The 15,000-nt window shown below is 46.2% G+C and overlaps 2 protein-coding genes across 2 annotated transcripts in view; both read right to left on the bottom strand.

Moving 5' to 3' along the window:
- Positions 1 to 15,000, bottom strand: part of wipi2 (WD repeat domain, phosphoinositide interacting 2) — a 49,579-nt gene that overhangs the window by 24,403 nt on the left and 10,176 nt on the right. Inside the window, exons 5-8 of the mRNA XM_052514871.1 lie at positions 11,510 to 11,607; positions 10,991 to 11,083; positions 9,841 to 9,911; positions 8,137 to 8,149 (exon numbers count right to left, since the gene is read on the bottom strand). Coding sequence (XP_052370831.1) covers positions 8,137 to 8,149; positions 9,841 to 9,911; positions 10,991 to 11,083; positions 11,510 to 11,607 — 275 coding nt within the window. The remainder of the gene's footprint in view (positions 1 to 8,136; positions 8,150 to 9,840; positions 9,912 to 10,990; positions 11,084 to 11,509; positions 11,608 to 15,000) is intronic.
- Positions 1,769 to 7,070, bottom strand: LOC127927998 (uncharacterized). Its single transcript, XM_052514872.1, has 14 exons — positions 6,922 to 7,070; positions 6,348 to 6,443; positions 6,097 to 6,144; positions 5,293 to 5,392; positions 5,056 to 5,105; positions 4,862 to 5,005; positions 4,065 to 4,110; positions 3,318 to 3,461; positions 2,963 to 3,060; positions 2,775 to 2,866; positions 2,680 to 2,725; positions 2,390 to 2,439; positions 1,920 to 2,011; positions 1,769 to 1,809 (listed from the first exon to the last, which is right to left on the bottom strand). Exons 1-11 carry the CDS (start codon positions 6,997 to 6,999, stop codon positions 2,707 to 2,709), a joined length of 915 nt encoding a protein of 304 aa, XP_052370832.1. The 5' UTR covers positions 7,000 to 7,070; the 3' UTR covers positions 1,769 to 1,809; positions 1,920 to 2,011; positions 2,390 to 2,439; positions 2,680 to 2,706.

The following is a 15,000-nucleotide window of genomic DNA, read 5'->3' on the forward strand; positions in this document are numbered from 1 at the left end:
TATACAGGACAACACCTCCTCTGTTGGCCTACACACACCATGTTAATATACAGGACAACACCTCCTCTGTTGGCCTACACACACACACCATGTTAATATACAGGACAACACCTCCTCTGTTGACCTACACACACCATGTTAATATACAGGACAACACCTCCTCTGTTGGCCTACACACACACCATGTTAATATACAGGACAACACCTCCTCTGTTGGCCCACACACACACACCATGTTAATATACAGGACAACACCTCCTCTGTTGGCCCACACACACACCATGTTAATATACAGGACAACACCTCCTCTGTTGGCCCACACCATGTTAATATACACACACCATGTTAATATACAGGACAACACCTCCTCTGTTGGCCTACACACACACACCATGTTAATATACAGGACAACACCTCCTCTGTTGGCCTACACACACCATGTTAATATACAGGACAACACCTCCTCTGTTGGCCCACACACACACACCATGTTAATATACAGGACAACACCTCCTCTGTTGACCTACACACACACACCATGTTAATATACAGGACAACACCTCCTCTGTTGGCCCACACACACCATGTTAATATACAGGACAACACCTCCTCTGTTGACCCACACACACCATGTTAATATACAGGACAACACCTCCTCTGTTGGCCCACCACACACACCATGTTAATATACAGGACAACACCTCCTCTGTTGACCCACACACACCATGTTAATATACAGGACAACACCTCCTCTGTTGGCCACACACACACCATGTTAATATACAGGACAACACCTCCTCTGTTGACCTACACACACCATGTTAATATACAGGACAACACCTCCTCTGTTGACCTACACACACCATGTTAATATACAGGACAACACCTCCTCTGTTACAGGACACCTCCTCACACACACCATGTTAATATACAGGACAACACCTCCTCTGTTGGCCACACACACACCATGTTAATATACAGGACAACACCTCCTCTGTTGGCCACACACACCATGTTAATATACAGGACAACACCTCCTCTGTTGGCCACACACACACCATGTTAATATACAGGACAACACCTCCTCTGTTGGCCTACACACACCATGTTAATATACAGGACAACACCTCCTCTGTTGGACAACACCTCCTCCCACACACACCATGTTAATATACAGGACAACACCTCCTCTGTTGACCTCCTCTGTTGACCACACACACCATGTTAATATACAGGACAACACCTCCTCTGTTGCCCACACACACCATGTTAATATACAGGACAACACCTCCTCTGTTGGCCCACACACACCATGTTAATATACAGGACAACACCTCCTCTGTTGACCTACACACACACCATGTTAATATACAGGACAACACCTCCTCTGTTGGCCCACACACACCATGTTAATATACAGGACAACACCTCCTCTGTTGACCTACACACACACACCATGTTAATATACAGGACAACACCTCCTCTGTTGGCCATGTTAATATACAGGACACACACACCATGTTAATATACAGGACAACACCTCCTCTGTTGGCCCACACACACCATGTTAATATACAGGACAACACCTCCTCTGTTGGCCTACACACACACACCCTACACACCATGTTAATATACAGGACAACACCTCCTCTGTTGGCCTACACACACACACCATGTTAATATACAGGACAACACCTCCTCTGTTGGCCTACACACACACCATGTTAATATACAGGACAACACCTCCTCTGTTGACAACACCTCCTCTGTTGGCCTACACACACACCATGTTAATATACAGGACAACACCTCCTCTGTTGACCTACACACACACACCATGTTAATATACAGGACAACACCTCCTCTGTTGACCACACACATGTTAATATACACAACCATGTTAATATACAGGACAACACCTCCTCTGTTGGCCTACACACACCATGTTAATATACAGGACAACACCTCCTCTGTTGGCCTACACACACCATGTTAATATACAGGACAACACCTCCTCTGTTGACCATGTTAATATACAGGACAACACACACCATGTTAATATACAGGACAACACCTCCTCTGTTATACCTACACACACCATGTTAATATACAGGACAACACCTCCTCTGTTGGCCCACACACACCATGTTAATATACAGGACAACACCTCCTCTGTTGGCCCACACACACCATGTTAATATACAGGACAACACCTCCTCTGTTGGCCCACACACACCATGTTAATATACAGGACAACACCTCCTCTGTTGGCCCACACACACCATGTTAATATACAGGACAACACCTCCTCTGTTGGCCCACACACACCATGTTAATATGGCCTACAGGACAACACCTCCACACACCATGTTAATATACAGGACAACACCTCCTCTGTTGGCCTACACACACACACCATGTTAATATACAGGACAACACCTCCTCTGTTGGCCTACCACACACACCATGTTAATATACAGGACAACACCTCCTCTGTTGGCCTACACACACCATGTTAATATACAGGACAACACCTCCTCACCTACAGGACAACACACACACCATGTTAATATACAGGACAACACCTCCTCTGTTGACCCACACACACACCATGTTAATATACAGGACAACACCTCCTCTGTTGGCCCACACACACCATGTTAATATACAGGACAACACCTCCTCTGTTGGCCTACACACACCATGTTAATATACAGGACAACACCTCCTCTGTTGACCACACACACACACCATGTTAATATACAGGACAACACCTCCTCTGTTGGCCTACACACACCATGTTAATATACAGGACAACACCTCCTCTGTTGGCCCACACACACCATGTTAATATACAGGACAACACCTCCTCTGTTGACCTACACACACCATGTTAATATACAGGACAACACCTCCTCTGTTGGCCCACACACACACACCATGTTAATATACAGGACAACACCTCCTCTGTTGACCTACACACACACCATGTTAATATACAGGACAACACCTCCTCTGTTGACCTACACACACACACCATGTTAATATACAGGACAACACCTCCTCTGTTGACCTACACACACACCATGTTAATATACAGGACAACACCTCCTCTGTTGACCATGTTAATATACAGGACAACACACACACCATGTTAATATACAGGACAACACCTCCTCTGTTGGCCACACACACACCATGTTAATATACAGGACAACAGGACAACACCTCCTCTGTTGGACCTCCACCACACACACCATGTTAATATACAGGACAACACCTCCTCACACACACCATGTTAATATACAGGACAACACCTCCTCTGTTGACCCACACACACACCATGTTAATATACAGGACAACACCTCCTCTGTTGGCCCACACACACCATGTTAATATACAGGACAACACCTCCTCTGTTGACCTACACACACACACCATGTTAATATACAGGACAACACCTCCTCTGTTGGCCCCACACACACCATGTTAATATACAGGACAACACCTCCTCTGTTGACCCACACACACACACACCATGTTAATATACAGGACAACACCTCCTCTGTTGACCCCACACACCATGTTAATATACACAACACCCACCATGTTAATATACATGTTAATATACAGGACAACACCTCCTCTGTTGACCTACACACACCATGTTAATATACAGGACAACACCTCCTCTGTTGACCTACACACACACCATGTTAATATACAGGACAACACCTCCTCTGTTGACCTACACACACCATGTTAATATACAGGACAACACCTCCTCTGTTGGCCTACACACACCATGTTAATATACAGGACAACACCTCCTCTGTTGGCCTACACACACACACCATGTTAATATACAGGACAACACCTCCTCTGTTGACCTACACACACCATGTTAATATACAGGACAACACCTCCTCTGTTGGCCCACACACACCATGTTAATATACAGGACAACACCTCCTCTGTTGGCCTACACACACACCATGTTAATATACAGGACAACACCTCCTCTGTTGGCCCTACACACACCATGTTAATATACAGGACAACACCTCCTCTGTTGACCCACACACACCATGTTAATATACAGGACAACACCTCCTCTGTTGGCCTACACACACACCATGTTAATATACAGGACAACACCTCCTCTGTTGGCCCACACACACACACCATGTTAATATACAGGACAACACCTCCTCTGTTGACCTACACACACCATGTTAATATACAGGACAACACCTCCTCTGTTGACCCACACACACACCATGTTAATATACAGGACAACACCTCCTCTGTTGGCCCAACACACACCATGTTAATATACAGGACAACACCTCCTCTGTTGACCCACACACACCATGTTAATATACAGGACAACACCTCCTCTGTTGGCCACACACACCATGTTAATATACAGGACAACACCTCCCTGTTGACCACACACACCATGTTAATATACAGGACAACACCTCCTCTGTTGACCTACACACACATTAATATACAGGACAACACCTCCTCTGTTGACCTACACACACCATGTTAATATACAGGACAACACCTCCTCTGTTGCCTACACACACACCATGTTAATATACAGGACAACACCTCCTCTCCTCATGTGGCCTCACACACACCATGTTAATATACAGGACAACACCTCCTCTGTTGGCCTACACACACCATGTTAATATACAGGACAACACCTCCTCTGTTGGCCTACACACACACACCATGTTAATATACAGGACAACACCTCCTCTGTTGGCCCACACACACCATGTTAATATACAGGACAACACCTCCTCTGTTGACCACACACACACCATGTTAATATACAGGACAACACCTCCTCTGTTGGCCTACACACACACCATGTTAATATACAGGACAACACCTCCTCTGTTGACCTACACACACACCATGTTAATATACAGGACAACACCTCCTCTGTTGGCCCACACACACACCATGTTAATATACAGGACAACACCTCCTCTGTTGGCCTACACACACACACCATGTTAATATACAGGACAACACCTCCTCTGTTGACCTACACACACACACCATGTTAATATACAGGACAACACCTCCTCTGTTGGCCTACACACACACCATGTTAATATACAGGACAACACCTCCTCTGTTGACCTACACACACCATGTTAATATACAGGACAACACCTCCTCTGTTGGCCTACACACACCATGTTAATATACAGGACAACACCTCCTCTGTTGACCACACACACACCATGTTAATATACAGGACAACACCTCCTCTGTTGGCCCACACACACACACACCATGTTAATATACAGGACAACACCTCCTCTGTTGACCTACACACACACCATGTTAATATACAGGACAACACCTCCTCTGTTGGCCCACACACACCATGTTAATATACAGGACAACACCTCCTCTGTTGACCACACACACACACACCATGTTAATATACAGGACAACACCTCCTCTGTTGGCCTACACACACACCATGTTAATATACAGGACAACACCTCCTCTGTTGACCACACACACACCATGTTAATATACAGGACAACACCTCCTCTGTTGACCTACACACACCATGTTAATATACAGGACAACACCTCCTCTGTTGGCCCTACACACACCATGTTAATAATACAACACCTCCTCTGTTGACAACACCATGTTAATATACAGGACAACACCCTCTGTTGACCCACACACACCATGTTAATATACAGGACAACACCTCCTCTGTTGGCCTACACACACACCATGTTAATATACAGGACAACACACACACCATGTTAATATACAGGACAACACCTCCTCTGTTGGCCTACACACACACACCATGTTAATATACAGGACAACACCTCCTCTGTTGACCATGTTAATATACAGGACAACACACACACACCATGTTAATATACAGGACAACACCTCCTCTGTTGGCCCACACACACCATGTTAATATACAGGACAACACCTCCTCTGTTGGCCTACACACACACACCATGTTAATATACAGGACAACACCTCCTCTGTTGACCCACACACACACCATGTTAATATACAGGACAACACCTCCTCTGTTGGCCCACACACACACCATGTTAATATACAGGACAACACCTCCTCTGTTGACCTACACACACCATGTTAATATACAGGACAACACCTCCTCTGTTGGCCCACACACACCATGTTAATATACAGGACAACACCTCCTCTGTTGGCCTACACACACCATGTTAATATACAGGACAACACCTCCTCATGTGTTGGACAACACCTCCCTACCTACACACACACCATGTTAATATACAGGACAACACCTCCTCTGTTGGCCTACACACACACACCATGTTAATATACAGGACAACACCTCCTCTGTTGGCCCACACACACCATGTTAATATACAGGACAACACCTCCTCTGTTGGCCCCCACACACACCATGTTAATATACAGGACAACACCTCCTCTGTTGCCTACACACACCATGTTAATATACAGGACAACACCTCCTCTGTTGACCCACACACACACACACACCATGTTAATATACAGGACAACACCTCCTCTGTTGTTAATATACAGGACAACACACACACCATGTTAATATACAGGACAACACCTCCTCTGTTGGACCCACACACCCACACACACCATGTTAATATACAGGACAACACCTCCTCTGTTGGCCTACACACACACCATGTTAATATACAGGACAACACCTCCTCTGTTGGCCTACACACACACCATGTTAATATACAGGACAACACCTCCTCTGTTGGCCCACACACACCATGTTAATATACAGGACAACACCTCCTCTGTTGGCCTACACACACCATGTTAATATACAGGACAACACACACACCATGTTAATATACAGGACAACACCTCCTCTGTTGACCTACACACACACACCATGTTAATATACAGGACAACACCTCCTCTGTTGACCCACACACACACCATGTTAATATACAGGACAACACCTCCTCTGTTGGCCTACACACACCATGTTAATATACAGGACAACACCTCCTCCACACACACCATGTTAATATACAGGACAACACCTCCTCTGTTGGCCCCACACACACCATGTTAATATACAGGACAACACCTCCTCTGTTGACCTACACACACACCATGTTAATATACAGGACAACACCTCCTCTGAATGACCTACACACACCATGTTAATATACAGGACAACACCATGTTAATATGCAGACCTCTTTCTGAACACTCTATGTTAAGATACAGGACAACACCTCCTCTGTTGTTACTGGATGCTAATAGGTAGAGGCCTTCCATACTGAAGGCCAGGGAGGGAACAGATAGATACAGGACAACACCTCCTCTGTTGAACACACACACACACACACAGTGTGTCAGACAACACCTCCTCTGTTGAACATGTTAATATACAGGACAACACCTCCTCTGTAGATACACACACCATGTTAATATTAATATTGTCCACCATGTTTATAAGGATTGGACTACCATGTTAATATACAGGAGTGGAATGAAGACCATGAGAATAGAAGGACAACACCTCCTCTGGAGATGAAGAAGGAGTTGAGTTAATATACAGGACAACAGATGACAGAAGAATGGAGGGAGATGAAGAAGAAGGACCTCCTCTGGGAGATGAAGAAGAAACAGGGAGAACACCTCCTCTGTTGGCCTACACAGAGAATGAATAAGGAGGGAGATGAAGAAGAAGGAGGGAGATGAATGAAGAAGGAGGGAGAAGAAGAAGAAGGAGAGGACAACACCTCCTCTGTTGATGAAGAAGGAGGGAGAAGAAGAAGAAGGACCTCCTCTGGAGACAGAATGTTAAAGGAGGACCTCCTCTGGAGATGAAGAAGAAGGAGGGAGATGAAGAATATAAGGACCTCCTCTGGGAGAAGAATGAATAAGGAGGGAGAAGAAGAAGAAGGAGGGAGAACCATGTTAAAGAAGGAGGGAGAAGAAGAAGAAGGAGGGAGATGAAGAAGAAGGAGGGAGAACCTCCTGTTCATGTTAATATACAGAAGAAGTTAATATACAGGAGGGAGAAGGACAACAAGAAGAAGGAGGGAGAAGAAGAAGATGAAGGACCGTCTCCGTGGAGCTGAGAGGTAGAGGAAGAAGGAGGGAACAGAGAAGAAGAAGTCAGACTGAACTCAGCTGAGAAGACATAACTATAGGAGGGAATGAAGAAGAAGGAGGGAGAGAAGAAGAAGAAGGAGGGAGAAGAAGAAGAAGGAGGGAGATGAAGAAGAAGGAAGAAGAAGAAGGAGGGAGAAGAAGAAGAAGGAGGGAGATGAAGAAGAAGAAGAGAAGGAGGGAAGAAGAAGAAGGAGGGAGAAGAAGAAGAAGGAGGGAGAAGAAGAAGAAGGAGGGAGAAGAAGAAGAAGGAGGGAGAAGAAGAAGAAGAAGGAGGGAGATGAAGAAGAAGGAGGGAGAAGAAGAAGAAGGAGGGAGAAGAAGAAGAAGGAGGGAGATGAAGAAGAAGGAGGGAGAAGAAGAAGAAGGAGGGAGAAGAAGAAGAAGGAGGGAGAGAAGAAGAAGGAGGGAGAAGAAGAAGAAGGAGGGAGATGAAGAAGAAGGAGGGAGGAAGAAGAAGGAGGGGAGAAGAAGAAGAAGGAGGGAGATGAAGAAGAAGGAGGGAGAGAAGAAGAAGAAGGAGGGAGAAGAAGAAGAAGGAGGGAGATGAAGAAGAAGGAGGGAGAAGAAGAAGAAGGAGGGAGAAGAAGAAGAAGGAGGGAGAAGAAGAAGAAGGAGGGAGAAGAAGAAGGAGGAGGGAGATGAAGAAGAAGGAGGGAGATGAAGAAGAAGGAGGGAGAAGAAGAAGGAGGAGGGAGATGAAGAAGGAGGGAGATGAATAAAAAGGAGGGGAGAGAAGAAGAAGGAGGGAGAAGAAGAAGGAGGGAGAAGAAGAAGGAGGGAGAGGAAGGAGGAGAGAAGAAGAAGGAGGGAGATGAAGAAGAAGAAGGAGGAGAAGAAGAAGAAGGAGGGAGAAGAAGAAGAAGGAGGAGAAGAAGAAGAAGGAGATGAAGAAGAAGAGGGAGAAGAAGGAAGGGAGAAGAAGAAGGAAGAAGAAGAAGGAGGGAGAGAAGAAGAAGGAGGGAGAAGAAGAAGAAGGAGGAGGGGAGAAGATGAAGAAGGAGGGAGAGAAGAAGAAGGAGGAGAAGAAGAAGAAGGAGGGAGAAGAAGAAGAAGGAGGGAGAGAAGAGAAGGAGGAGGGAGAAGAAGAAGAAGGAGGGAGAGAAGAAGAAGGAGGGAGAGAAGAAGAAGAGGAGAAGGAAGAAGGAGGGAGATGAAAGAAGGAGGGAGAAGAAGAAGAAGGAGGGAGAAGAAGAAGAAGGAGGGAGAAGAAGAAGAAGGAGGGAGATGAAGAAGGAGGGAGATGAAGAAGAAGGAGGGAGATGAAGAAGAAGGAGGGAGAAGAAGAAGAAGGAGGGAGAGAAGAAGGAAGAAGGAGAAGGGAGATGAAGAAGAAGGAGGGAGAAGAAGAAGGAGGGAGATGAAGAAGAAGGAGGGAGATGAAGAAGAAGGAGGGAGATGAAGAAGGAGGGAGAAGAAGAAGGAGGAGAAGATGAAGAAGGAGGGAGAAGATGAAGAAGGAGGGAGAAGAAGAAGGAGGGAGGGAGAAGAAGAAGGAGGGAGAAGAAGAAGAAGGAGGGAGAAGAAGAAGAAGGAGGGAGAAGAAGAAGAAGGAGGAGGAGATGAAGAAGGAGGGGAGAAGAAGAAGAAGGAGGAGAAGAAGAAGAAGAAGGAGGGAGAAGAAGAAGAAGGAGGGAGAAGAAGAAGAAGTCCTACCTTTTGACTCCTCGACGGAACTCAAACAGTTTCTGTCCCTCAGGGATGGAGAACACACGAATCACCGTACCCTATCAGAACACACCGGTTACATTACACACAGGATAGCTGATCCCTGATACAGCGAGGTTACAACACACACACTTCCAGCCGGTCCACCACTACACTGTTAATACCCATCAGATCTGCTACCATGGAAGGGTCAGGGTTAAGGGTCAGGGTTAAGTGCCAGGGTTAAGGGCCAAGGCCAGGGTTAAGGGTCAGGGCCATAGAGATGGATAGAGAATAGTATCTATATGGTAAGGGTCAGGGTTAAGGGTCGGGGTTAAGGGCCATAGAGATGGATAGAGAATAGTATCTATATGGTAAGGGTCAGGGTTAAGGGTCAGGGTTAAGGGTCGGGGTTAAGGGCCATAGAGATGGATAGAAAATAGTATCTGTATGGTAAGGGTCAGGGTTAAGGGTCAGGGTTAAGGGTCGGGGTTAAGGGCCATAGAGATGGATAGAGAATAGTATCTATATGGTAAGGGTCAGTGTTAAGGGTCAGGGTTAAGGGTCAGGGTTAAGGGCCGGGGTTAAGGGTCAGGGTTAAGGGCCATAGAGATGGATAGAAAATAGTATCTGTATGGTAAGGGTCAGGGTTAAGGGTCAGGGTTAAGGGTCAGGGTTAAGGGCCATAGAGATGGATAGAAAATAGTATATGTATGGTAAGGGTCAGGGTTAAGGGTCAGGGTTAAGGGTCGGGGTTAAGGGTCGGGGTTAAGGGTCATAGAGATGGATAGAAAATAGTATCTGTATGGTAAGGGTCAGGGTTAAGGGTCATGGTTAAGGGTCGGGGTTAAGGGTCATAGAGATGGATAGAAAATAGTATCTGTATGGTAAGGGTCAGGGTTAAGGGTCGGGGTTAAGGGTCAGGGTTAAGGGCCATAGAGATGGATAGAAAATAGTATCTGTATGGTAAGGGTCAGGGTTAAGGGTCAGGGTTAAGGGTCAGGGTTAAGGGCCAGGGTTAAGGGCCAGGGTTAAGGGCGAGGGTTAAGGGTCAAGGTTAAGGGTCAAGGTTAAGGGCCAGGGTTAAGGGTCGGGATTAAGGGTCAGGACCGGCTGACACCACCTCAGTAGTTCAGTGTAACAGTTTAAAGTGTCCCACCTTCTCCGAGGCTGTGGCCAGTTTGGTTCCGCTTGCATCAAACACCACAGCTGCTAATGGACTGTCATGGGCTGGGATCATGTTGGCTGCCCTCTGGAGACACAGTTAAACACACAGAGACTGAAACACCACAGCTGCTAATGGACTGTCATGGGCTGGGATCATGTTGGCTGCCCTCTGGAGACACAGTTAAACACACAGAGACTGAAACACCACAGCTGCTAATGGACTGTCATGGGCTGGGATCATGTTGGCTGCCCTCTGGAGACACAGTTAAACACACAGAGACTGAAACACCACAGCTGTAGTAGAGCTAGCCATCTTCAATGTGTGTGTGTGTGTGTGTGTGTGTGTGTGTGTGTGTGTGTGTGTGTGTGTGTGTGTGTGTGTGTGTGTGTGTGTGTGTGTGTGTGTGTGTGTGTGTGTGTGTGTGTGTGTGTGTGTGTGTGTGTGTGTGTGTGTGTGTGTGTGTGTGTGTGTGTGTGTGTGTGTGTGTGTGTGTGTGTGTGTGTGTCATACCAGGTTGACCGTGTCGAACACCTGGACCTCTCCTATTGTAGCACTGCCGGGGTAGGCCAGGTAACAGTTATCGTTACTGATGGAGAGAGCACACAACCCTGTGGAGAAAACACACAGATATTACAGTAGGAGAAAACACACAGATATTACAGTAGGAGAAAACACACAACCCTGGGGAGAGAACACACAGATATTACAGTAGGAGAAAACACACAGATATTACAGTAGGAGAAAACACACAACCCTGAGGAGAGAGCACACAACCCTGGGGAGAGAACACACAGATATTACAGTAGGAGAAAACACACAGATATTACAGTAGGAGAAAACACACAACCCTGGGGAGAGAACACACAGATATTACAGTAGGAGAAAACACACAACCCTGGGGAGAAAACACACAACCCTGGGGAGAAAACACACAGATATTACAGTAGGAGAAAACACACAACCCTGGGGAGAAAACACACAACCCTGGGGAGAGAACACACAGATATTACAGTAGGAGAAAACACACAACCCTGGGGAGAGAACACACAGATATTACAGTAGGAGAAAACACACAACCCTGGGGAGAGAACACACAGATATTACAGTAGGAGAAAACACACAGATATTACAGTAGGAGAAAACACACAATTACAGGGAGAGAACACACAGATATTACAGTAGGAGAAAACACACAGATATTACAGTAGGAGAAAACACACAGATATTACAGTAGGAGAAAACACATAGATATTACAGTAGGAGAAAACACATAGATATTACAGTAGGAGAAAACACATAGATATTACAGTAGGAGAAAACACATAGATATTACAGTAGGAGAAAACACATAGATATTACAGTAGGAGAGAATACAAAACTACTAAATACAATATGGTTGGATTAAACAGGTTCAGGTTCCACTAGATGTTGGAACATTGCTGAGGGGACTTGCTTCCATTCAGCCACAAGAGCATTACTGAGGTCGGCACTGATGTTTGGCGATTAGGCTCGTAGTCGGCGTTCTAATTCATCCCAAAGGTGTTCAATGGGTTGGGGTCAGGGCTCTGTGCAGGCCAGTCAAGTTCTACCACACCGATATCGACAAACCATTTCCCATTCTGTGAGCATGTTGAAAGTCACTGATCTCCTCAGTAAGGCCATTCTATTGCCAATGTTTGTCTATGGAGATTCCATGGCGGTGTGCTCGATTTTAAACACCTGTCTGAAACGGGTGTGGCTGAAATATGCCGAAACCCCTAATTTGAAAGGTTTTCCACATACTTTAGTATATACATGGGTTGGGATTTAGTTCTAGGTTAAGGGTTTTACCTGAGGGGTTGGGCTAGATGTAGTCCTAGGTTAAGGGTTTTACCTGAGGGGTTGGGCTAGATGTAGTCCTAGGTTAAGGGTTTTACCTGAGGGGTTGGGCTAGATGTAGTTCTAGGTTAAGGGTTTTACCTGAGGGGTTGGGCTAGATGTAGTCTAGGTTAAGGGTTTTACCTGAGGGGTTGGGCTAGATGTAGTCCTAGGTTAAGGGTTTTACCTGAGGGGTTGGGCTAGATGTAGTCCTAGGTTAAGGGTTTTACCTGAGGGGTTGGGCTAGATGTAGTCCTAGGTTAAGGGTTTTACCTGAGGGGTTGGGCTAGATGTAGTCCTAGGTTAAGGGTTTTACCTGAGGGGTTGGGCTAGATGTAGTTCTAGGTTAAGGGTTTTACCTGAGGGGTTGGGCTAGATGTAGTCCTAGGTTAAGGGTTTTACCTGAGGGGTTGGGCTAGATGTAGTCCTAGGTTAAGGGTTTTACCTGAGGGGTTGGGCTAGATGTAGTCCTAGGTTAAGGGTTTTACCTGAGGGGTTGGGCTAGATGTAGTTCTAGGTTAAGGGTTTTACCTGAGGGGTTGGGCTAGATGTAGTTCTAGGTTAAGGGTTTTACCTGAGGGGTTGGGCTAGATGTAGTCCTAGGTTAAGGGTTTTACCTGAGGGGTTGGGCTAGATGTAGTCCTAGGTTAAGGGTTTTACCTGAGGGGTTGGGCTAGATGTAGTCCTAGGTTAAGGGTTTTACCTGAGGGGTTGGGCTAGATGTAGTCCTAGGTTAAGGGTTTTACCTGAGGGGTTGGGCTAGATGTAGTTCTAGGTTAAGGGTTTTACCTGAGGGGTTGGGCTAGATGTAGTCCTAGGTTAAGGGTTTTACCTGAGGGGTTGGGCTAGATGTAGTCCTAGGTTAAGGGTTTTACCTGAGGGGTTGGGCTAGATGTAGTTCTAGGTTAAGGGTTTTTTTACCTGATGGGGTTGGGCTAGGGGATGGGTAGATGTAGTCCTAGGTTAAGGGTTTTACCTGAGGGGTTGGGCTAGATGTAGTCCTAGGTTAAGGGTTTTACCTGAGGGGTTGGGCTAGATGATAGGTTAGGGTTTTACCTGAGGGGTTTAGATGTAGTCCTAGGTTAAGGGTTTTACCTGAGGGGTTGGGCTAGATGTAGTCCTAGGTTAAGGGTTTTACCTGAGGGGTTGGGCTAGATGTAGTCCTAGGTTAAGGGTTTTACCTGAGGGGTTGGGCTAGATGTAGTCCTAGGTTAAGGGTTTTACCTGAGGGGTTGGGCTAGATGTAGTCCTAGGTTAAGGGTTTTACCTGAGGGGTTGGGCTAGATGTAGTTCTAGGTTAAGGGTTTTACCTGAGGGGTTGGGCTAGATGTAGTCCTAGGTTAAGGGTTTTACCTGAGGGGTTGGGCTAGATGTAGTTCTAGGTTAAGGGTTTTACCTGAGGGGTTGGGCTAGATGTAGTCCTAGGTTAAGGGTTTTACCTGAGGGGTTGGGCTAGATGTAGTCCTAGGTTAAGGGTTTTACCTGAGGGGTTGGGCTAGATGTAGTTCTAGGTTAAGGGTTTTACCTGAGGGGTTGGGCTAGATGTAGTCCTAGGTTAAGGGTTTTACCTGAGGGGTTGGGCTAGATGTAGTCCTAGGTTAAGGGTTTTACCTGAGGGGTTGGGCTAGATGTAGTCCTAGGTTAAGGGTTTTACCTGAGGGGTTGGGCTAGATGTAGTCCTAGGTTAAGGGTTTTACCTGAGGGGTTGGGCTAGATGTAGTCCTAGGTTAAGGGTTTTACCTGAGGGGTTGGGCTAGATGTAGTTCTAGGTTAAGGGTTTTACCTGAGGGGTTGGGCTAGATGTAGTCCTAGGTTAAGGGTTTTACCTGAGGGGTTGGGCTAGATGTAGTCCTAGGTTAAGGGTTTTACCTGAGGGGTTGGGCTAGATGTAGTTCTAGGTTAAGGGTTTTACCTGAGGGGTTGGGCTAGATGTAGTTCTAGGTTAAGGGTTTTACCTGAGGGGTTGGGCTAGATGTAGTCCTAGGTTAAGGGTTTTACCTGAGGGGTTGGGCTAGATGTAGTCCTAGGTTAAGGGTTTTACCTGAGGGGTTGGGCTAGATGTAGTTCTAGGTTAAGGGTTTTACCTGAGGGGTTGGGCTAGATGTAGTCCTAGGTTAAGGGTTTTACCTGAGGGGTTGGGCTAG

This window comes from Oncorhynchus keta, unplaced genomic scaffold, assembly GCF_023373465.1.
Source record: "Oncorhynchus keta strain PuntledgeMale-10-30-2019 unplaced genomic scaffold, Oket_V2 Un_scaffold_2008_pilon_pilon, whole genome shotgun sequence".
NCBI lineage: Eukaryota > Metazoa > Chordata > Actinopteri > Salmoniformes > Salmonidae > Oncorhynchus > Oncorhynchus keta.